The 25924-nt window shown below is 37.7% G+C and overlaps 1 protein-coding gene across 6 annotated transcripts in view; it reads left to right on the top strand.

Moving 5' to 3' along the window:
• The window catches only part of satb2 (SATB homeobox 2), a 45059-nt gene that overhangs the window by 4634 nt on the left and 14501 nt on the right, over window positions 1–25924 (top strand). Inside the window, exons 1-7 of one of the 6 annotated variants that reach the window (XM_058393435.1) lie at window positions 2798–3179; window positions 4572–4802; window positions 13731–13949; window positions 16460–16645; window positions 23689–23815; window positions 24800–24923; window positions 25267–25369. In XM_058393435.1, coding sequence (XP_058249418.1) covers window positions 13775–13949; window positions 16460–16645; window positions 23689–23815; window positions 24800–24923; window positions 25267–25369 — 715 coding nt within the window. In that variant the 5' untranslated portion in view covers window positions 2798–3179; window positions 4572–4802; window positions 13731–13774. Of the gene's footprint in view, window positions 1–2797; window positions 3180–3220; window positions 3348–4025; window positions 4803–13730; window positions 13950–16459; window positions 16646–23688; window positions 23816–24799; window positions 24924–25266; window positions 25370–25924 lie in introns of those variants that run through there. The other 5 variants (XM_058393438.1, XM_058393436.1, XM_058393437.1 and 2 more) reach the window with 5 other exon arrangements.

The following is a 25924-nucleotide window of genomic DNA, read 5'->3' as shown; positions in this document are numbered from 1 at the left end:
GTGTGATAAAGATTTGTGATAAAGGATTTACTTGCATTAAGGAATATATCCTCAGGAATCTGTAAAAATTGTAAGAAATTGTATGTGTGACATAATGACATAACTAAGTTTTAATTGTTTAACCAAGATAAAAGTACTTATTCTGCTTCTTTCCCTTATTCTTATTTTTATTATTGTTATTATTTCTCCATCACTTTTACATTGTCGCAGAAAAATGTAGCTGCATGGTTCAAGCATTTCCGTCACTTTTACGCAGTAAATATAATTTATATATTACATATGTAAAATATTGGTACATAGGTAATATTATAGTCTAGGCCGAGTATACAATACTCATCTGCTATTGTGTTTAGATTAGTTTTATTAACAAACAGACCACAATCTTTTTTTTCCCTCAGTATTCCTCAGTGGTTCTTTGAAGAGTTGTAGATTCCTCTCTTCCTCACCGAGTTGTACTTGGAAAGACTTTCTGAGTTTTTTGGGTTCACAAAAAATTTTCCTCAGAGGTTTCTCCAGAGGGACAAAATGTAACTTAAGCATGTACAAGACAGGTTTTCTATTTGAATATATTTAATCTCAGTAATCCATAATTAGATATAAAGAGCATCTAACGGTAATGAATTACAAATGGGATTCATTTTAAAAAAAAGGAAATAAAAAACACTATGTAGATAGTATCAGTCTCAGGTCATAGAGCATTACTGCCATGCAGAGAATTATTGAGTTCTGTAACACACACATGACCAAAATAAGCACATTAATCACTATCATTGTAACAATCGCTCATTAATAATGAAACTATGAAGCTCATACTTCATATTAGAATGAGGTTGTGTGCCGACATTCAAGACTTTGACACTTACAAAACATGTAGATTTAGAACACTGAATATAAAATTGTATATTAAAGAAAACAGTGATGTTGGCATTGCGAATAAGAAATATAATTTTGGAGGGCATAAAAGCAGAATTTCCTAAATATAATACATGCGTCTTTACAGATCAGATTCAAGCAAAGAAAGGAAAGTTAACACTCAACGGTTAGTCACTTCAGACAGCTTTATGGGTTGGAATAATATACTGGGCTGATGACAGAAAACATCTGAACATTTTATTTAGCTTGAATATTTTACCAGTAGATTATAAAGCGACCGTTAGTTCCACAGAAAGATTATACTCAGGTTTATTTTATTCTTTCCAGCGATTTTTGTAACCCATTTATGTGTGTATGTATGTATGTATGTATGTATGTATGTATGTATGTATGTGTGTGTGTGTGTGTTTATGTGTGTGTGGATGTATTCACGCATTTTCAAAAAATGCCTTAGATGACGAGAAAAAACAGATGTGGCCGTGGAACAGCATATCGGTGTCATCCAGCTGTTTCATCCAGCTTGGGCCTATTTCATCAGGCTTATGTTCAAGTGTTCATTTTGAGACAGAGGGTTTGTGCCTGCTGTGCTTTAACCACCACACAATTATTGTCAACAACAATGACAACAAAAATATTACTACTACTACTACTACTACTACTACTACTACTACTAATAATAATAATAATAATAATAATAATAATAATAAGTCCAGATAAAATAAGCAGTCTGCTAACTTGATTCAAAACTTGAACTGTCCAGAGTGTTATTTTATGGCCATCGCTTCACAGTGGCAAGAGTACTGATATTAAACCCGATTCAGTCAGGAAAAAATGCCCTCACCACGAAACGCATCGAGCAGAAAACCTATATATACATAATTTCCTTAAACAAATAACTTTATTGGATTTATTTTTCGGATATTCTGGTATCTAATGATTATATTCTGAATTTAATACTCCTTTTTCATCAATATTACCTAATACCGGATCCGTGCTTCATGCTCAATGCTTGTTACCGTTGTTGGGAAATATTATATATTTTGAACTGGCAATAAAACATGAACAAATTGGCATTGCAGGTTTGATGCGTCATTAAAAGCAGCCGTTAACGTAAAGCTTGGCAGGAACCAGACTACATTCACGTTACAACTCCTCACTGACTTTATTAAATATTTAGCAGTTTATCCTTTTTTTCCTTGTCAGATAATATCGTGTTTAATCTAATACACATAGCCTGGTCACACCTAGGCATTACTGAAAACGAAATTTCATCATATGACTTGTAATGTAATGTAATCTAATCTAATCTAACGTACGTGTTATAATAAATTCGCAATTATATGTAGTAATCGAACGGATAATTAACCAATTAGTAATTAGTAATTACAACACGACCACCGCCACCAATAACAATAACAATAACAATAACAATAACAATAACAATAATAATAGCGAATTTTATTATTATTATTATTATTATTATTATTATTGGCGGTGGTGGTTGTGGCGGTGCTTGTGTTGTTTTTTCATGAATTTAAAATACCTTAGAGTAAATTAAAACCCTTTAATTCGTTATATTACAGCATCAAGAAGCTATTTTAGCAAACTTCTGTGAGAAGGTATTTCAGAAAACGGCTTTTAATTCTGGTTCAGGTTAACAGCTTGACGATCCGTTTCTAATGTACTAGCATGTTTACGAACGCTTGAACTGCAACGAACAAGAAAAGCTCATTTGGGAAGGTTTTTTTAAGAGACAGAAACCACAGCATGTTGATTTACTGGCTTTGGAATGCATAAACGCGAGCTGTGTCCCCAGTTCACTGTTTGATTCTCAGGTTTTATGTTATAATCATGGTAGGGTCTTGCGTTGCAAATTGACACACGCTAGAACACCTAAAAAACCTATTTGGTATCTGATAAAGGAGGGGAAAGTCATTTCACACATTTTCTAACAGGAAAAAAAATCACTCCAGTATACTCAGACACGCGCACACTCGCACCCCAACTCACATCGTCGCTCATTTGTGCAAATTCTCCGTCAATAACAGAAAGGCACCTGAACTGAGGAGAACTGAGGAGAGTATTACCCTGCCATCACTCTGTACTGGTAAATACTTTATAGTCTTTATATGGTGGACATATTATTATCGCCTTATAATAACCTATAATCATCGGATAGCCAATAGTGTGGGATGATTCTGGAGAATCAGACACATCCACAGTCCGCTTATTCCACCTCTCAGCACACTCACAGCTGTGTGGCTCTGTGAAATGACCGAGAGCATCTGGAGTCACTTTTAAAGAAGGTAAGGTCTCTTTTGCATAACCGTGGTGGGTTGTGTGAATTGATCAGAGAAGCACTTATTGTATGCTTGCTAAACGGGGTTCGTTTAAAGTGCGGGATCCAATTTATTTTGAGCTGGAAACGCTTTGGGGCTCTTTTTTTCAGACAGGTGTGAGGGAAAAGACAGGAGGTACGAAATCTTTTAAGATGTTTCATTTCGTGTCGATATTCCATTTCAGGTTTCTGCATGATGTTGTTTCAGCCAACTGTCGTATGCGTCCTGAATGCAATGTTAACAACTGGACATCTGGTTAGACAGATGACAGTTTAGCAGATAGACGTTAACTTATTAAATGAGCCTAATCTGGGCAAAGGTAATGGGGAACACAGGGGAGAGAGAGAGAGAGAGAGAGAGAGAGAGAGAGAGAGAGAGAGAGAGAGAGAGATTATGTCCGATTGTCATTCGAACCCTTTTCTAATGCAGACGAGATTTTTTAACCTTACCAGTGTCCAGGGAAAAAATTACGGGTATTATGGTATTGTATTAACTATGATGTGAATACGAGGCGACAGAGCGCAACACAAGCAGTTGATCATCCTTGGATTTAAGTCTTTTTTAACAGTCTATTGCATAAGGCCAATTACTTCTTAACCTGGTAGGGGGAAAGCATTACTTGACTCTGATTAGGTAGGTCCCGAGTTATATATCAGCCTTTGCATGCAGATGGACGCTTGATGTTTGCACTCAATAACCAGAAACATATTAAGATAGTGAAAGGCTGTTCAAGTGTCCAGGTCCAGTTATTGTGTGAACATGAAAAAAAAGCAAGCAAAGACCAAATAAAATGATCACGGTTTAACTCTATGGAGCTTTATTGCCAAGAGGGCATGGATGGGATTAATAAACTGGATCTGACCCCCTCTCCCTCCCACTCTCTCTCTCTCTCTCTCTCTCACACACACACACACACACACACACACTCCCTCCCGCGCACTCTGTCAGTCAGCGCGCTGCTGGCACGGGAGAGATTGAAAGTGACACACACTCACACGCGGCCGACCTCGATCTTTTTTGTCGAAGAAGAGACTTCTGCTGTGATAAGTCGCTTCTGGGTAGCAACCGCAGGTCCATATCTTCTTCCTTTCCTTTCGTTTTCCCGCACGTTAGAAAGACTTTATCGGTTTGTAACGCGCGCGCGGTTTGTCTTCTCGCACTGCGCTTGCGAATTGGTCACTCGAGCTCGCGGCTGACAAAAAGAGACTGCACTTCCGTTACGGGGAACTTGTGCCGCTTTGCTGCTCGGATCTCCTTCCCTGTCTCTATATTTCTCTCTCTCTCTCTCTCTCTCTCTCCACACACACGCACACCCTCTCTCTATCTCACTCTCTCTCTTTAACTGTGCTCTGTCTCCAGTCATCCCTACCGCCTCCTTGCTTTAGACGCTGGCTTCCAGTCCCGCGCTCACACACAGCCCAAGTGTCAAACCGCCGATATCACCGAGCCGATTTCAGCCCACCGATATTTCCAACAAGCCGATTCCAGCCAGCCGCGAAGCAGCAAGAAGCCCAGCCCTGGATTCACTACTTTTACTCAATGGACAGAGCCCTCTCAACGGCCAGCCACGATACCAACACGCCGTGAGCAGTAAGTACATCTCCATACTTATAGGCTTTTCTCCATTTTCTCCAGGCTGTAGCCACGTGCTGTTTTTCTCCACAGTCATCAACATCCATAATATCTGCAGTGTTAAATTCTAAACCAACTCTTGCTTTGTTGTTGTTGTTGTTGTTGCTGCTGCTGCTGCGGAATTAACACCTACAATGTTACATAGACACCGATTGCGTTTATTATATACATCTGCTCTGTGGTACAGTGTTAATTTACTATTTGGGATTTTGCTCTATATAACCTTATATTAACTTTGTGGAAGTTCAGTGTGGTGTCCACTTTTATTTCTGTAGTAAATGATAGGCGTTTATTAGGTTAATTGCATGCTCAGTATGGCGATACTGTGCAACATGGTACTTTATCCAAATGAAAACAACTACAAGATCATTTTAAATGATGACAAGAACACAGATTGTGTATGCTAGCACATGCATGCATCTCCTTCAGCACCTTTGGACTCAGTTACTTATGTTAATCTTCTAATATTAGTGAACATTAACACGCAAGGCGGCTATACTGGCTGTTATAAGAGGTCCAGTTACATTATAATTTAACATCTGTTAACTTCAAATATTAAGTGGAACTTAGGCTTGTAGTGTAAGAGCTGACGTCTACAGTACAAGCTTAGGCTTAATTTTTCCGGCTTGTTCTATCATTCAAATTAATGTGGGATTTTGACAGTACAAAACACCGCCAGATTGCCTATAGTATTCAAATCTATTAATATACCACTGATATTTATATTTTCCTTTTAATATATAATTTATAATCTGATTCATAAAGGTATCATTCCTGGTTAAATAAACGAATAGAGAAAAGGAAAATAAAAGCGTTAATAGAGTGGATAATTAAAAGTTCAGTTCTATAATTTTTGTATTTAAATAATTAATTCTATAAATTGAATACTAATAATAAGACTAATAACAAAACTACTACTACCACTACTACTACTACTACTACTACTACTACTACTAATAATAATAATAATAATAACAATAGGAAGAAATTTCTGCAGTCTCCCTACCAAGATTACCATTACTGCTACTACTACTACTACTACTACTACTACTACTACTACTACTAATAATAATAATAATAATAATAATAATAATAATAACTTAAGCCATAATAATGAATTGCATTGCATAGAATTTGCTCCCTGCAAATTCTATTTTACTCCTACAACTACCATTACTACTACTACTAATAATAATAATGAACATCATTATAATAATCTTACTTTGCGCGCTTGATGTTATAAGCAGCTACTTTATATTTCTTAGACAGTCATGATTCGCATTCATTTGCAGCTTATTTGAATTGTGTAACAGAATCGTGTCCGAGGTTGTGGAGTCCTGTAGGTTTTCTAATTAGAAAGCGCATGAGTTACAGGTTATTCCAGCTGCACAAAAGTGACTAACAAATGAGTTGAACTCGGCAGCACGTCGCGCTTTAGGAACACCGGGTGTTATGTGTTAGTTATTCAACTAGCCAAACAATTTAGTCGCACGAATACCAAACATTTAAGCTCATGTTTATCTTCTCACCCTCTATGTCACTTTGGAAAGAGACAAATGTCCAACAGAAATAGAAATAGAAGAAACAGAAGACAGATGCATTTTGGCTTTCCGCGCTTACAGCCACCACTGACCTTCTGCCCCGTAGAGAATAACCGCACAGCGCACAGCCAAACTTCTTACCATCCAAACCAATTTGAGTGTGTGTGTGTGTGTGTGTGAGAGAGAGAGAGAGAGAGAGAGAGCGAGAGAGAGAGAGAGAGAGAGAGAGAGAGGGAGAGTGTCTGTATATTTTACCCATCCATATATCTATAAGAAAGAGGCGATTATAGTATTTGTTTGTTAATTTTCTTTTTTAGCTCATTTACTTTTTTTTTGCTTACAGACTGCATCAGGTCTATCTGCACTATTGTAATGCATGAGATAATACAATAATCATCATTTAAATTAATTTCTACTTTCCTTTGTATACTACATAATCATTTGTATCGTATTTTATATAATCTTTCACATAGAGACAGTAGAGTCTCATTGAACAAATTAATATACACGTCCACGGGAGTATGATCTTTTTATTTATTTATATTATATTTATATATTTATTTTTATTATATATATATATATATATATATTGCCTGCAGCTCTAATACCTCTAATACAGCATTAAATTCCGTAAAAGTAAAACTTTTACAAGTTTACCTCGTGTGAATTAATGTTTTATGTTATGAAAATAATATATTGCTTCTAAATGTATTATTCTTTAATAAGACTTTATTTTGGACACATTTATTATGCAAATTATTATTTAGTATGCATTAATAACAGTACCTATTGATTTATTTGATTACAAGCGATTAAAAACAAAAACATTCTATAGCTTATACCCGTAACACAGTTATTTATTTATACACAGATTTATTATTGGTAAAAACTCACAAACTTCCACAGGGACACAAAGATCCATTTGAAAGATCACTTTCTCTTGAAGTCGGAAGAAGTGGTAAACGAAATAGTCCTAAATCAAAACAAAAAGTCACTGGGGTGACTTATGAAAACACTATCTGTCCTTCCAGAGTCGAAAGGAATACTTCTAAAATGCAAATGGAACCAAAATGCAATAGACAGTTGGACTGTTATTAGTGCCACAAACTCTGGAGTAAACACGCAAATGAAAAAAGCAGAAGCATATGGCCAGTGCGCAGGATTCAGTATCGGATTGCATGTGAATTTCGCCTCTCCATTCAGGCCTCGGTTTGTGCATACAATAAATGTTTATGAAATATGAATTATATTTTAGAAGGCACTTATGCGTTTCCCATGCTTGTGAAAGAGATGGATGTTTAGTATAGAGTTGCCCTGAAGCAGCTGTGGCGTTAAGGATTTTATCGTTGTCCATTTTGAAGTGGCACTGGTGCGCATATTCATTTGTATAAACCTCTCTCTCTCTGACTTATTTCCGTTTGCTGGATGGCAGGGGGGGCGTTCTGTATGTCTCAGGAGTTCCTTTGCTAGGCTTGTCCGACATGCAGACAGCTTCTTATAATTCCTGAGACACTATGCACTACGTCTCAAACCGCACAGTGCTCAACTAAATAGTGTGTCAAAATAGTTCTTCGACAAACAGTGAGGATTTTTTTTTGTCATAGTATTTGACACAAGACTGTGCTGTTTATTTACTATGGCTCCACATATCAGTCGCAACTCAGTGTGTGTGTGTGTGTGTGTAGTTACCTCAGAGATTATTCTGGTGGTTAGCAACAGATTTGCAAAATCTTTTACCATTTGAATAGCATACCTAACGCCTACTCTATATAACCTAGTGCACTGTCTGTCCAGTAAGGAGCCAGTTTTTATGCAGGTTACGGCTCAAGACCCAAGAGAGTCCTACTATTGCATATCGATTTTTATTTCAAGACCACAAGGGGTATTCCATTACTGTCAAGGCTATTCACTTATTGCAAATTTTCTCTCACTTTGTTTTACTTTTAGACCAGAACTACAAACACACTTCATAGATTTGGTTTCACTTTTATTCTTTCTTTTGCATGTTGTTTTATAAGCTTTTATGCTTATTTTTATATTGATATCTCAGCCAAGTGGTGCATATCATGCATTCAATTCTCAATCATCTTTCAGCAGTGTTTATGTTTATTATTTAGACAGACAGTTTAATAGCAACTCCACAACCCCGGTCTTGTAGAATGCGAAGGTAAGCTGGTGTTATATATAAACAGGTTAATACTCATTTCAGTGCTGCACTTAATCTTTGTTAGTACTGTGGATTTTGCTGAGGTTGTTGGCCAACTCCTGTTTATATAGCACCAGTATTTAGCCAGAGCCACGGTACTGATGCACCATTACTGCATTCTACATTCTACGGGAAATATCTAAACGTGAGTATTTTACAGCCCTGCTCCATGTACTAGTCTGCCTTGTGTACCATATGTGACAACTGTGAGACTTACTGCTGTGAGGCAGTGTGTGGTCCCTGGAAGTGTCAGAGCAGCAAGCCTGTTCTGTGGTTAGTGTATAGGTGTGTGGGTGTCACATATGTTTTTGCCTATATTTGCCTGTGTGTGTACACACGCTTGCAATTGAGAGGGGGGGATAATAAAGTCCTACCTCCAACTCTTTGTCTTTTACTACCAAATGAGATGTTTATGAGCAAGCCGAATGAGGTCTAGAGAAGGTCTGTTGCACTCCCTCCATTGCTCAGCCACTGATTCTGCTTCCTCACCACATGACACATTTACACATGTCACCAAGTCAAAGCTTTCAAGGCTCTCCTCCATTCTTCCTTAGCCTGTTTATTAATTTCTTTTTGCATACTGATCGGATCAGAAGCACTTATTAAGTGGCATCTTTAAAAAACAGCTTCTATTCATACATACATCCCTATAATACATGTACATATTGCTCTACATGTTCTGTTTTCAATTAGATTTAGTCTCCATATTGCCTGCCTTGTAATGTGTAAACCCTGTTTAATTATCTCTGCTGGTTACGCTGTGATCTGCTATTAAATGCATAGCTGATAAGTTGTTATCTGTCTTTCCCCTCCTTTCCAACACACACCTGTACAGAAGAGACTCTGCAGGGGCCTTCATACACGTCCCTCTGACCCTCCACTCATCCTTTATCAGCACTCCAACTGAGCCCATATTTTAATAACCCTGCAATAAATGACTATCACACAGCTATTCTCTGGCCAGTGAGGTTAACGCCTTAGCACATTGTCACCACATAGATATGGGCTAATAGTATAACACGGACGAACCTGTGTTTACTTACTTATTTATTAGGTTCATTATTAGCAACCAGAGAAAAGATGGGTTTATCAATACTGCCACGTCATGTGTGTGTGTTTTTTTAGGAGCTGAGAAATCTTAATGTGTATTAACTTGTGTCGCTTGCTTCACCTTGTTCAATTTTCACCATTTATTATCATGCTTTTAAGTACTGTTTACCTCAGACTCAGATGCCATCTCCCCCTTGTTTACACAGACAGTATTTATGTACAGTGAGTTCAATAGTGTGTCGTTTCTACTATCCTGCATTTCCTGTGTGTGGCAGAGGCCATTCTTTGTGGCAGAGGAAGTGAAAAAGAATAGAGGACAACAAGAGCATGGGGGAAAAGGAGCCATAAAAAGAGAGTGAAAGGCGTAAGGAACCAAACACTGCGGTGTGCTCGGTGGAGTTTGGAAATCATGGTCTCTCAGGACATGAGCCCTGTTTCACTTATTAAACATACCAGACGCTTGTAGCTTGGATTGCGTCTAAAGTGGATATTTATACTATAAGTCAGTGTGATTTGTTGTATTTAAACAGACAGCATTGACTTAATTTTTCACGTTCCACATACTTTTAAACACTGATCAAAACACATCACATTACTTAGAAATTCCTTCAGTTGGATATGAATTAATTCTGGTTTTTAATCTACATATGCATTCAGTAATATACATTATTATCTTGATGCCTATTATTATCGCTGATTTCAAAAAGTTAGGTGCTTTTAGCATGGCCAGTAAATTTACATAATAATTGTATTTACGATATTGTAATTACGATAACAGTTGCACATTGTTATCATGTTTTGTTTTGGGGTTTTTTTCTTCCAATTGAAGTGCAATTTTAATTTAATATATGGTAGACACAAAACAGCACACATATGTATCTTTTCTACTTACATCTAAACCATATGATTTTAATTTTATACAGCCAGTTGTTTCTGACCTTAGCCAATCTGATTTCTGAGTTCTGATTTCTTTGCCATGACTATGAGTGTAATATTTAAAGAATGGCTTATGACACCAATTTTTTTTTTTTCAATATTAAAAATTACAGCACTGAACAATAAAATCACATGGACTAAATTCTCTAGGATCATGTTGGATCCAACTTATCTCCTCTGTCAAATATTTGTAGCTCAGGAAGAGGGGGCGGGAAGACAAGTAAAGCATGATAGAGAGAGAGACAGACAGACAGAGAGAGAGAGAGAGAGAAAGAGAAATAGGCACACAGATGGAAACTGAGATGCAGACTATTTCATGATTGTGATCAGTGGTAGCGTCATTAGACTCAGGCAGGTCAGGACCTGTGATGTACTGCAAAGGTACATAAAAATCAACGGGATCAGCACCTCAAATCAGCTGTAAAGTAGATGAAAGACATTGAGACACCAAGGAGGGCAATGGGCAAAAGGATTTGAAATGTCTAGAGTGATGTGATGATAAGAAGATGTGAAGATGCAAAAAAAGAGATATATGAGATATTCAGAAGGGGACCTTTCATCAAAATAAATCTTCCATACAGTGTCTGCTGCACGACGTCCTGATTCTTCTCACCCATGCCTTCTCATCATGCACAGTACTGCTTTTTTTTTTTCGTCTCATAGATCCTCTAAAGCCTGTTAAAGATTCCGGGCTTCGTTTTGTTAAGTGTTTATTAAGGTTTTTATGGCCCCTGTGGGATCTGTAGTCTAATAAGTATGGAGGCAAACAGGCATGGGCACACTGTTTATTAGGAGCAGATCTACGACTTTCTTCAGTGTTAGTGAAGGTTTTCCTTTAACACTAAATTGAGGCTAGATTTGTACCAGTCTTAAGGGTGACAGATTTTAGTAAGATGAGTGGATCTTCAAGAGGTTTCAGAAGAGCAACTTGTGTTTATTAATAGAATGTCTTTGCATTGACAAAGAGTCATTGACATAATATAGTATCTCCAGTGTAGAATTGACAACTACAGTGCTGATTTAAGATGTACAGTGTTCCTTGCTGTCCAGCTGGACTATAAACACTGCAGCTGTTAATTCAACAGCTTGACTCTTGCTTATGCTTAAGACAGTTTCATTTGTTTCGTTTGGTTTGCATTTGACACATTTTCATCTGTTTCCCATTTCATTCTTTTATTTCTCCCATTTTAGGTCCTTGCAATGAATGTAAATGGTGTGTAGTTCTTCTAATGTGGCTGCAGTCCTTTGCACTTAGTCCACTTTGATTGCTGAGCAACAGTTTTTTTTTGTTGTTGTTTGCTTGTTTTTTGTTAAGAGCAGCAGTGTTAGAAGATGGCTTAAGTAACTAATTCCTCAGTTGTTGTTATATATATATATATATATACATATAATAATATGTATATATATACATTATAATAAAATATATATATATATATGTATATATATGTGTGTGTGTGTGTGTATATATATATATATATATATATATATATATGTGTGTGTATGTGTGTGTGTGTGTGTGCTATTTGAGAGAAGATTGTGAAAGTCCTGGACAACTCATTAGTCTTTCAGCAGTCACCAGTATCATTTATTTCCATTCAAACAGCATTGAAGTGTTGTGTTCCTCCTTTTTTCTGCACTCATTAAACCACAATGAATTTAGCCCCTTTCTTTGTAGCCCTAGTTGGCGTTTTAATCACTCTGAGGTTAATGGTTTTAATTTATTATTCATTTTGAACATTTATTCCCAGCTCGTAATCTTCCTCCAATTTCATTTGCACTGCATTCGTGGGTTTTGTTCTTCTTTAGGCTGCAAGAACAAGCAAGTGAGGAAGTGACGATGAGGTGGAACAGAGCAGGCGGCCACACACACAAATTAAAGCCCAGAAACAAAGTCGCTTGCCCTGGCATGTTTAAACTTCAGTGTTAAATTACATATACGTAACTGCTTTTAAAATATAGATATTTTAAATAGACTGATGCATGAGTGAATAAACATTGTCCTTTTTTTAAACACAAATCTCTTCTGTTAAAATGTTTTCACTAGTAGAAATTGGAACAGACTGAAATGAATAATCTTGGGCAAAATTCTAATTTCCACATGGCCATATCTGTTCATTTTTGTAAATAATACTCACGGGCCAGTTGCCAGTGTCACTGATCATTTGTTACACATTATGGTATAATTCAACTTCATTTCTGTAAATAATTTTCCCTTTTTTCCAACATTTTGGACTTTTCTTAGAAATTCACATTTCTACCTGCTTCATATGAGCCCACATTTGACCGTATCCTTTGCTCTGTGGAGGAGGTGAAATGTAAATTGTGCTCCTCCTCCTCCACTTGGCTAGTAGTGTGTGAGTACTCATTCTTTCACATTTGGCAGGTGAGCTGCCGTGCCTGGCATTCATCCTGATGGACATTACCAATATTAAAGGTTTGGCTGAAAAACAAGAGCCTTTGGAAGCTAGCCCAATGGAGCACACATGTGTGCATGAATATGTAATCACTAGAATTGGTAATCTGTAAGAATATTATTGATAGAAGGAAATATTAACCTAACCACACAAAAGAAAATTATTACTCTATTCTTGTAGAGACATTTCTACTACCAGAAACACACACACACATATACACTTATACTACTTAAAAGAGAGATCTTACTGACATTTGTGTTCATGATGCATTCCCCCAACAAACACAAAGGACATACACATACACACAAAGTGTAGTTTACATTCCATGTAGATACTGGTGCAGAACGGGATGCATAGTCTGTGTGTTTGTTGATTCTAGTGATAAGCTCCTAAGGAGAGGCCTTATGGTTTATAGGACACTGCTGTCAGCTTCAGCTCAGCTACCAGTATGCTATTCCTTATAAACCCAAGGATAGACTCTGGTTCCTGAAGATGAATGAATGAAGGTTGCGGCAGAATTTGCATTACCAGAGTATGTTACATTGTATGTAAATGCATGCTAATGGCATTTGCTCAAACTAGCAATTTGATGCCTAGTAGTAAAAAGTAATAAGCAACCAGACTTGCCTCAGCACCTGTTCAAGTGGCATCAGTTTGATGTCACATTGATATGCTTTGATGATCAGTAGAAGGATTTTCTCTCAATCCATCCATTTGTCTATCTCTGTCCCTGCTTCAGGTCCATACTCCCTGGCTGGTGTTCCCCCTGCAGTGTGGAGGGGGATGGAGCGTGGAGGAGGAGAGAGCCCACGTTTGCGGGAGAGCCCAGAGCGGCGCACTGCTACCAGCCCCGATCTGAGTGGCCCCCCTCCAGGGAAGATAAGCCGTCTAGAGCTGAATGGCAGTCCTACCGGGCCACGCAGTCGCCACAATGGAGCTCCACAGAGAGCCCTGGGAGGTATGACTCCAAAAGAATTAACAGTGAAGTTATAGATTTCCTCCCTATGTGCCACTTGTGGTATAAATAAGCTAGGTATAAATGTGTGTGCATAGTGATAGACTGGCAGCTTATCCAGGGTGAATTCATGCTTCACATCCTATGTTCCTTGGACTGGCTCTGGATCCACCTCAGCTATAGCCAGGATAAACAACTACTACAAAAATGAATGAATGAAAATCCAGTTTTTAGTATTCAGTTATTTTAAGGGGTATTTTTGTATTTCAGACATACAAATGCCTTGAACAGAAGTATATAATGCTAAACCCGCTTCAACTAAATACAAGTCGAGTCTGTTGCATCTTATATTTCCCTGTTCAGTTCCTTCTCCAGTCAGTCTAAGCTTTTTATTAGGCTAGATTAAAAGGCTGACCCACTGCCTACAATATGAATCAATTCCATCCTATACATTAATGTGGCCTTCAGAGTGTCATGGGGACAATATAACACCAAGTATACTTAATAAAGCAGCACTGTAGGGGCCTGATTTATTTGCCTAGATCATTCATTGATCATAACTTCACAGATGCATGCATGCACATAGACACATGCAGACACGTACGCACAGCCACAGAAATAAAACACTGTGTATGGAGCTCATAGCTGCTATTAGCAGAAAAAAATGCATAGAATTTTTTTTTTCACACAAAAAGCAGTTACACATCAGCAAGGCAGATATGTGCACGTCTGTTTAATTCAGTCATTTTTTAAATTGAATGCACATGATATTTATTGAGTCAATCTGTAATCAATATCAGTTAGCTAGTTGGCTTGACAGTAAGCACAGTAACCATAAAAAGTGGCATGAGTCTACACAAGGTGTGCTTGTGGATCTGTGCATTTATTAAGAAAAACAATAAACATAAGACTGTTAAGGGTAAAAAAAAAAGTGTGTGTGTGTGTGATGAGGGAGCTCAAACATGTAGAAAGCCATATCCACTGTCTGTGTGCTGAAAGCTGGGGTCGATGGTTAATCCTAATGAGGGGTTGTCTTTGAACATAGGAAACTTAGTGTGTTTCCTGTATACCACAGTAGAGCAGTAAGGCGAAGGCCACACACACACACACACACACAGAGTTGCATATATCCTCTCTAACCCTTCAAATGTAGGGTTAATTACTTCACCTGATCTATGTTAACCAAGTATTGTACCACTTATCCCAAATAGAGGAAATAAATGCACATATCTATACACAGAGATAACAATCTAGCTGAATGTTATCACAGACAGGATTTATTCCCACACATGAATGCCCACCCAAAATTAAGATCAGAATCGATGAAACTTTGGGTGCTGGACAGAGACAGTAGAGATAGAGTATGTGTGAGAGACAGAGAGGGTTAGGGGGTGGAGAGAGAGAGAGAGAGAGAGAGAGAGAGAGAGAGAGAGAGCACGCCTGGGAGCTGGTGTGTGTTGACAGTTATATTTCCCTGTTGGGGGAAATTCACTTACTTGATTTGGCTCAGACCCATAGTGTAACTCACTCCATAAGAGCATTTGTGATTGTGAATTGGGAGCTGGTTTGATTAATGGGGAGGAAATAGAAATATAGGAGCTGATTGATTAAAACAAGAGGCTTGGATAGGAGCTATATTTATATATACAGTATTTATATTTTTTTAAGTGTACACATATACAGTGTAATACAAATGTGCTATTACTATACAAAAGGACATCACACCAAAGCTCTCTTCAGTCAGTGTTTAAAAAAAAAATAATGGATCAAAGTGATAAAAAATTAATCAAAGCTGTAACTTTGACCTAATGTTGATTTGTTTCAGTGTAAAGAGAGGAGAAGCTACATACATTTAGCAACAAAACAAACCACACCACTCCAAGGCTCTATATATATTGTAATGCTTGTGTGTGAAATAGAACAACAGAGAGAGAGAGAGAGAGAGAGAGAGAGAGAGAGAGAGCGTGTATGCATCTGTGTGTTTCACCCAACTTGGCTGTTATTATTAGCGGTCTGGTTTGCCCGACGCTTTCAAACCCTCATTTCTTTAATTAATTTAAGCCACCAGAAGGCTGTAGAACAAAGCACAGCAGGGAAAATGCTTTAAATGGGAGCAGGTTTTTCAGGGAGGAATAAAAGTTTATATTCACCCAAGTGAGGCAGCAAAGATCATGAAACTGTGCGGAAGAACTGTCAACCATGAGAAAGGGTGAAATTTGCATATCTGTTGCAACATCTAACTAATTAAATGAACAACATAACCTTTTACTATTATCCCTGTAACCTTAAGAGTTATCAGTTTAGCTTGTAAAACACAGAGCAAAGACACAGACCAGTGCTTGATAATTCGTCCAGGGATGGTTTGATAAAGAAGTGATTATTTGTATGGCTACTAGCCAACTCTGATTATTAAAAATGTTACGATTAACCTATTAATCATTAAGCGTTTATGCATCGATGACCTATGGCAAGTGTTCAGGTGCAGTCAGAAATTCTTTTTCTCTTTCTCCCAGCAGGTCTGATGATTCCTGTGTTCTGCGTCGTCGAGCAGGTGGATGGAGGGATGGTGGTGGAGGGGGAGGGCAGAGAGGAGCATGCAGAGTTTGTTCTGGTCAGGAAGGACATTCTCTTCACTCAGCTGGTGGAGACGGCACTGCTTGCCCTCGGCTACTCACACAGCTCAGCAGCCCAGGCACAGGGTGAGTCCACCAGCGGAAGTCACACTTTTTATATCGATCTAAGCCCATTTTACACCGATTATGTTTCATTCTTCATCTCAAGTGAAGCTGACATTATATGTATACTGTGGAAAAGTTATAGTCTATAAAAAACAGGTCTATAGTGCACCTGAAAGGTTCATCTGACTTCAGAGCTGAACTAGTCTGAAGATTATTTGACCCACAAGCAATTGAATGATTCAAGGTTATTCACATTAGATTACTTAATCAGAATTTATATACAGTCTCAGCCTTTGTATGAAAAAAAAAATGCCTTAATGTTTCGTATATGACAGTCTGAAAGGGAGAGATGTGGGTTTTAGGATGATGAGCTCATTTAGAGTTCTTGTAAATGGAGTCTGAATCACACAATCCAAAAGTTTTGAGCTTGTGAGGACATTTTACTGGTCCCCACAAAGAAAACCTGTTGTTGTTGATGATGTTTATGTTCTTGTTCTTGTTAAAAAAAAAAAAAGTTTTATTTGAAAAATGATCTGTTACAGAGGTTAAGGTAAGTGTAAGAGTTAAGTGTAGGTATAGCATTTATAAGCTGCGTTAATAATAATGTCAGTGGAATTCTTGACAAGAACAGTAAGACAAATATTGTTGTGCGCTTATGATGAGGAGTTTTTATGTGAGACAAATATGTTAGGATATGTTTGCGTGTACATGATGCCTCCTGTAGATGCACAGCATTTCGTTCATTGTGTATGAGTGTTTTTATATACACTCAAATGTTTATAAGTATGCAAGTAAAAGAAGGATTATAATGATGCTTTACTTTATCAATATACATAAAGTTGGCATCTCCAGGAGGAGTAAAAGGTTTATATGTGTACTGTAAAGAGAATGCAGAGAATTTAAGACAGCAATTTATTCACAGTAACAAAGACATCATCCTCAAGAATGAGCCGAAATCAAAACATTTCTAAACACATTCTGATCTTAATCTTTTCTCAAAGGTACAGCATTAAGTTAAGATAATTTTGTTTAACAGTAAGAACCGACTCCTTAAAGTGAAAACACATGCTTGCCTAACATTTTAGGACCATTTAAATCTTTTTGTTTTCAATATAAAATGGATTTAACTTCTTTTTATTTGTTTTGATAGCTTGATTTAAATATGGCAGTCATTTGAAATCCCTACAAAATATTCAAGACGTTTCAAAGGACATTTGATCTGTGTCTTTGCAAAATTAATCTGCAAGTCAGTGCCATAATAGTTATTTAGTAGACTTTAAAAAACATCTGAAAATAATTTAGAAAGAGAAATTGTGTTAATTAAGAGCAGTGTTTCAATTGAAAATTTATCACAGAGATCCAAATATCACTGGGTTTAGCAAAAACTAAAAAAAAAAGCTATCTTTATATATTTCTCTCCATTATATTGGATATACATAGGATATTATGTTTCAAGCAACTTAGCTGGTAAGTATGTAATCTGTTTGGAAATCAATATATAACATTATACTATATAATTTGGGAAATGTTCTCCATTTTACAAAACATTATATATGTTGTATGTATTTGATTAAATATAAGCAGAACAAGGGTAGTTTCACAAAAATAGGGCAGAATCAAGCACCAAATTCAGTGCTTCAACTGTGAGAAGAAGAGGTGGGAAATAAATATAAAGGTTTATAGAGCCTTTCTTATATTGTTGTGGCTATGCAACCATTCTTTGCAGAAAGGTTTGCATTTCAGATAAAACAGAAATTTTAATATGCTAAAGACTATACAGTGCAGCAGTCACTGAGGTCTAGAAGAGAGGAGATGGTGAGAAAAACACTAATGCTTGTTTTTGTGAAACGCGGAGGTGGTTGTGTCATGGTCTGGTGGTACAAATTTTAACCAGTGATGTAGCAGATCTGGTCAAAAATAGTGAAATAATGAATATGAAGGATTATAAACAGATTTTGTCTCATCATCTGTGGGTTAACAACTGAGTTGAAGTCTGAATACTGCTTTCAAGTAAATAACAATAACAGTATACCCAAGCATTGCAAATACAATTAAGAGCTATGTAAAGAGTAGGTTTGAGCAGATTGTTACATTATTAATTTATATGATATTTTGGCTTCAACATCACTGAAGCTGGGTGAGATTTAAACAGCCAAGTCTTTCAATATGCATAGAATATTTTACAACAAAATTAATGAAGCACTGATATAAATATATAAAAACAGATATAATACAAAACTCGGGTAAATATATAAAAGACACACACGTGTGATTATATATGTGTTTAATACAGTAATGTAAGCAAAGAGTTAAGAAAACATATCAAAAATTAACTTTAAAAATAGACTTTTCTTAATTTGTCTTATACATTAAAAAAATATGTAATTTCTTTCCAAGAAGAAAATCAATTTAAACACACACACAGACACACACTCAGGCATTTGTAATCATGCAATATTTATCAAGAAGCATAATTGGGTTATTTTCATCTTTTCTAGTCTTCCTATAATGAATTACTGATGTGCTGAGTTTACAGCCAACAAATTTCTTCCCATGAAAATGTAGAAATGTCAAAATTAATGAACAGTTATTGTATTTTTTAAGCATGATAACTACTAAACATCTGGTATCAGTAAACCAAAAAGTGGCCAAGAGGTCATCTCCGCACATTGGTATAGTCTCTTCTAAAATAACTTAAAAACAGGAGGAGGGAAAGACTAAACGAAACAGCACACCACGAGAAAACAAACAGTCTGGAGACAGCCCAGTTTACTCCACACCCTCGAGTTAACGGCTCAAACCAAATAAAATTAGCGTGGTCAATTATTGGTCTATCTATCTATCTATCTATCTATCTATCTATCTATCTATCTATCTATCTATCTATCTATCTATCTATCTATCTATCTATCTATCTATCTATCTATTTTTTGTCTGTCTGTCTGACTGTCTGTCTTCCTCAGTAACTGCCTACCCATCTCATACTCACACAGACACAGTCTTTACAAAGCAAGGAATCACCCTCTTTTACCTTCCTCCTCCCTAAATTGTCGAGAGAGAGAGAGAGAGTGAGAGACCTCATGTTAAATGAATACTTTTTGTTTTTTAAAATAAGCATTTATGTTAAATGAATAATTTCTGGCTTAAATTATACATTTTTTCCCCTGTGGTTCAAGACCAAAATTACACAGAGTCCCAGCTATTTTCTCCCTGTTTGAATTGTGTCCTGCATAGCTCCCTTCCAGCGGTGTATTTAAGCTCCTCTCCCAGCACCACGGCCTTTCTTTAATTAGCCTGGCCAGCAATTAACTGGGAGATATTGTTTATTTCAATTATAAGGGTCGGAGTATTTTTATAGAAGCATATAGACAGACCTGTAGTTTAAGGCTTCAGACAATTAACAGTGGTGATGGCTTACAGAAGTGCATTGTTGCCCTGCCACGTTTGACATGTGGCTCCTGAGGGTCAAACCACCATCTGGGTCAGTTGGATGGAAAATATGTTCTATTGCTTGATATGGTACATGCGGGCATTTTGGATGCTTTGAACTAGACCAGCTGATTTTTTTTTTCTTTCACAGTTGACAGGGGTTTTTTTCTGCTGAATGGGGGCTGCTGTATGACTCAGTATAGTACCATTCCAACAGAAGGGCTCCATAGGAGTTCTGAAAATATATTAATCCTATTAATGAGTCAGAAATTCTGAATTGCTCTTGAACATTTTTTATAAGAGAAGAGAAATAACAATGGCTGTCTAAAAGTGGAATTTGAAGTAAATGAACATCTTGTGTTAATGTACAGTCTTTTTTTTAGTCATAAAAATACTCAGTTGTTCCAAAGAATGATCTCTATGGCAGTATTTCAAGTGACACACAGTCAGATTTATCATAGACATAGGTCATACGAATTTACCCATTAAACTGAAATGGATATGTACTATTATTATGGCCAGCTAATCCTCTCTTGCGCTAATCATGATTGTATGGCGCTCTGTGGTCGTCCTGACTCGCACACATCAGGGGCTTCCCCTTAGTTAAACCATGCCACTTAAACGCACTCAAGTGTGTGCATACGGGAGCATCTATCACAATTCATTGCATTCTTCTACTTAAGAAACAAAGAGCAGGAGAGTGATAGTATGTGCAAAGGGATTGTGTTTGTATATATGAGTGTCTATGGATCAGTACACATAAGCTTAAGCCAAGCCACCAGCTTCCCACAAGAAAGACCATCACAGAGAACAGGAATTTTAATGTGGCAATTGGAACAATGGTTTGAAGAGGGGAAGAGAATGCCAAAGAACTTAAGCTTTCCAAGTTAAATATGATTCATTAATGCCCTTACCACAAGGTCCAAGCGTGAATTTGTGCACTGTGTCTTTTGTGTTAATGAAAGTACGTCTGTGAAATGCTTTGTCAAGCTTTTAATCTTTTCATTTCTCCACACAGAAAAATTACTCTTTGTCTATGAATGTGACTTTTTTTGCAAACTCATTTGGTCAGATCATCACGAGGCTAACTTTAGGACATGTGCTGGTTTGATTACTCAGCACTGTAGTGAAGCTATATATGTAGAAAGTGTGTGTGTGTAAACTGGATGCCAGCTTTAGTAAGCATGGTTGTGTGGCTTGTATAGACTGTCAGTCTGTGGCCAGCATACATGCAGCATTGCACAGCAAGACAATGAGCTAAACAGGCTCGTCCCACAGAAATCAAAGCTCGCCAGTAATATAAACATGGTCTGAAGACAAAAAGAGAGGGAGAAGAGATCTGAAGGGGGAGTGGCACCACACAAATTGTCTTCATCTGTTTCACTTAGTCCTCAAATTCTGTATCTGGGGAATACATTTGTACAGATAACTTTGGAGAACAAATGCAGGACTCCCCAAAGGCCTATTGGTATGTAAGTGAGAATGGAGAGTCTCAGAGGTGGTCAGGCGTGTCGTGTTAGTTTTTCTCTAGCAGTCAAAACACAAACTCGCTCACAAACTTGAGAGACACAAATGAGAGGACTGTCTGGCTTTTGAATAAAAGAGTTAGTTGTCCGAAGCTAACTGGTGTTGGCAGTGGTATATTGGCTGGGGATAGGTTAGTGTGTGTCTGCTATTGAGCCTCTTCTACAGCTGGAGCTCTTCAACTTACAGAAACAGCCTGAGGCACAAGAAAGAGAGAGACAAGAAGCTAGGCCATACCATGTCTGTCTCTCATTTAGTGGACAGTAATGCGATTTGCATTGTTTAGCTTTCATGACTTCAGCCTGTCCTTAATAAGTCCTGGGGAAGTTCTCATCCACCTTTCCAGCTGGGTATTTCATTTATATGTGTTCACACTAAAGTTGCATTTATTGTACATGCCTACAGTGTGTGTGTGTGTGTGTCTAAAGGAGAAATTTGCTTATGTGCAGTAGTGACAGTGTGGGTCTCTTTGGAAAATAGGTAAATAATGCGATAAGCAAAGGGTCCGGTTTCCATGAGCATCACATCCCAATATTGCTTGTGACATCTGGAAATAAATAGAGCAAAGTCAATGATCAGGCCAGCTCATCCTTTATTAATGGCTCAGCATGGTTCTTAAAAAAAACCTGCAGCCCTGGCATTTAGTGCTACCAGAGCACTAAATTTGTTCCCTCACATGGCAGAGCTGTAAGTGCTTATTCATACAGAAAAAAACAGGACAAGTGTATCTGTGATTGAATGCTGAGTATTATTGTGTAAAGTAACTTATCACCAGAAGAAAAGATTGTAAATGTCTGCAAGTCCAATGATCTCAGTGTAGGAAGGAGATATGACACTAATTATGTGAATAACATCCATAATGTATGATGACAAAGCAACAAACCTATCTGAAAAAATTTAAAGGTTATATTAATGTCACATCTGAGGTTTAAGAGGTTAAGTAAATTTGTTATAATAAATATAATAGGAAACAGATTTTTTCCAAGCATTATTTTCCCTACTCACTAGTGCAAATAATATGATATGACAGATGCGGAGGCCTGTTTCATTTTATTGCATTATATCAAATCTTTATTTATGTGACATCTTGTCATCCCATAAATCCTCAAGGTTAAAGGTGATTCAAAGAGAAAAACTAACTGTCTCCTCCCTTGAGGTTGCTTAGGGACAGCCTGATTATGTGTTTTATTTATGAGACAACAAAATGACACTCGGATGACTAACATGGCGGCTATGCTCTCATGGAGAACATCCCCCTCAGTAGGCACATCTTTATGGACTACTCTTCGGTCATAAATGGCCATCCCATCCTTTGCACAGTGAGAGGCATTTATAACGGTCAATTTGGGTTAATCAAACAATCATTGACTGGCGTTTATGGCAGGGCCATTAATGGAGGGGCAGACATGGGTGTCCGAAGCATAGCCTCTCCTCCACATCTTTGCAGGCTGTAAAAGGAGCAGTGGCGTCCTAGCGAACCGCACTTTAATGGGACAGCCGCCAGTGTGCGTGTCAGGTGCTTCTTCCCTGCCTGATAAGAGTTTAATAGATAAGGCCTTATCATTACAGCTATTGTTCCCTGCTGTCTGCTTTTATAGCCTGGGATGAACTGCTCCATAGGGAGAGACAGAGAGTGAGTGAGTGAGGCTGAAAGAGAAAGCCCCTAGTACACTTCCCCATATCCATGATGCAATACACATTCATAAACAATAAATATTGACTCATCTCCAAGTATACGCGCATGTATCATTCTAACACCATATGTGTGGTGTTTATATATCCAAATAGACACTGAAGTTCAAAGTCAAGTGGTTCTTTTTCTGTCTGCCTTTCCACTTTCCATTTTCCAGTGAGATATCCAAAATCTGAAGAATAATTATTTACTAACAACGGGTCTGCTGTGGTGATGTAATGTGCCCTAGTCAGCTTTTGGTGTTTTGGCAGAATTGCAGAGTGACAGGTCTTTCCATTCCAGCCATCACTGACAGTGGGGGTGGGACTGACCATCTTAATCGAGTAATGGAAATGGATTTATGTTGCGGAAATTGGTACAAATTAGATCAAACAGGGTTAATGAATTCTCTCTGTGTGTCTCACTCTCTTGCTCACAGGCATCATTAAGGTGGGTCGTTGGAACCCGTTGCCTATCCACTGCCTGACGGACGCTCCCGAAGCCACAGTGGCTGACATGCTGCTGGACGTCTACCACATGGTTACACTCCGCATTCAGCTGCAGAGGTCAGACCCAATAACAGCAACAGGGTGGAGGTTGCACAGTGTTAACCCTGCTTGGGATGTTACAATGTTCTATTTTTTTATTTTTTATTTTTATTTTTTTTCATTTTGACAAATTAGTTCAAATATTTAATGGAATATTAATTAAATATCAACCTTGTCATTAGTTCATGGTTGTTACTGAATAAAATGCTTTAAAATGAATAATTGAATAATACACTAAAGGTTTAAGAGTTGATAATGTAATGGTAATGGTAACACTAATTTTCCATTCTTAATACTGAAAATATTATGATAGTTGTGGTGTCCTGCTGATCCACAAAAACAGTCCATTTTGTTAGATGCTGCCATTCACAGGCTTCATGGTCAGTTTTTCCTGCATTTAACACAGGCACCACATCACAGCCAATGCTGTACACTCTTCTAGTCAGTTTTATTACATGTTCAGGCATTGTGTTTATTTCTCTGGCCCAGTCCAAAATCATATATTGATCATTCACTATTCGCTCATCATCTACTTTATTAGAACTCCTGTTCACCTGCTTATTCATGTAATATCCAATCTGCCCAATGATGTAGAGGCAGCATGGTGCACATAATAATACACTTACAGATCAAGAGTTTCAATTAACATTAATCCTCAGATTGGGGGATAATGTCATGATTGTTGGCACCTAATGATCTCAGGATTTTTATGCACAACAGTCTCTATAGTCATAAAGATGTAGTGAAAAACAAGAAACATAATGTGAGGGGAAGTTCTATGGGCAAAAAAGCCCTGTTTTCCCCCAGATTCTGGACAGTTGAAGATTTGAATATATTGATTGGTATCTGCATGAATTTATGCATCATGCTGCCACATGATTGGTTGATTAGATAGTTTCATGAATGAGCTAGTGTACAGGTGAGTCTAATAGAGCACTTGGGTTAGTGAGTGTATATCCTCAATGTATGAGAAATACAAATTGAATAATCTTGTTCTTACAGCTTTGCCAAACTGGAGGACCTCCCCTCAGAGCAGTGGAATCATGCAACAGTGCGCAATGCACTTAAAGAGCTGCTGAAAGAGATGAACCAGAGCACACTGGCTAAAGAATGCCCACTCTCCCAGGTACAGATTTGACTTTTTACCATGTAACTCTTCCTGAACTTCCTGAAAATTCATACTACTGATAACAGCTCAGAGCTGCAGCAATAGTGGTTCAAATAACAATTTGTGAGCATCAATAATGTTACACTTCATGCAAGCCTTGTGCTTCACTTTTATGCAAAAAAGTAATGCATGAGATTTGTATATCTGTGCATGCTGTGTTTTAGTGGAGTGCTCTGTGTGGGTGTTGATCCTCATATCAATTGCTAGCATATGTTTGTGGCTTTCAGTCTCCATTGCTGTTTGCCACCAGTTATTTCTCAGCAGTCATCTTTGTCCCTGTCCCTGTTTTGACCTTTCCTAGAGTATGATCTCCTCCATCGTGAACAGTTCCTACTATGCGAATGTGTCCACTGCTAAGTGTCAAGAGTTTGGCCGCTGGTATAAGAAGTATAAGAAGATTAAAGGTGAGATCAGAACTCATGTGTCACATTGTTATGTTTTATATTTGTGGATCTGATCCAATAAGAACTAAATATAAATTTGTCTCCAGGTCATTATGCCTCAAATCCTTTTGAAAGAGCATGTGCAGTGCTGAACTCAGTTATGGTTGGTTATATGCACCAGATATGAAGCTGATAGAGTGTGGGGTAAAGTGACCCCATTTTAATAAATATCTTAACGGGTCCTGTGACACATTGTGGATTACCTCACACTACATGTTGTACATTGTCTCTGTGACTGGACAGGGGAACCCCAGTCTATCTCTCAGCTTAATGGAAACCACAGCTCCCTCACCACTCGGCAGGAGGTCTCCAGCACCAGACTCAGCAGATGAGCATGCCCGCTGCTAGGCTGTTTAAGCCTCTTAGCATCTAAATGCCTGTGACAATTTTTCTCCTTCCCTTACCCCATTAAAAGGCAACATAATTACACAGCAGGACAGATCAAAGTGTCGAGAAAACCCCAAGCACCGCTTCAGAGACAGAAAAGCCAGCAGAGAATAAGGAGGTCCTTGGTGA

Source organism: Hemibagrus wyckioides, linkage group LG06, assembly GCF_019097595.1.
Source record: "Hemibagrus wyckioides isolate EC202008001 linkage group LG06, SWU_Hwy_1.0, whole genome shotgun sequence".
Lineage (NCBI taxonomy): Eukaryota > Metazoa > Chordata > Actinopteri > Siluriformes > Bagridae > Hemibagrus > Hemibagrus wyckioides.
The sequence above is the reverse complement of the archived record's forward strand: the minus strand, read 5'-3'. Positions and strand labels throughout refer to the sequence as shown.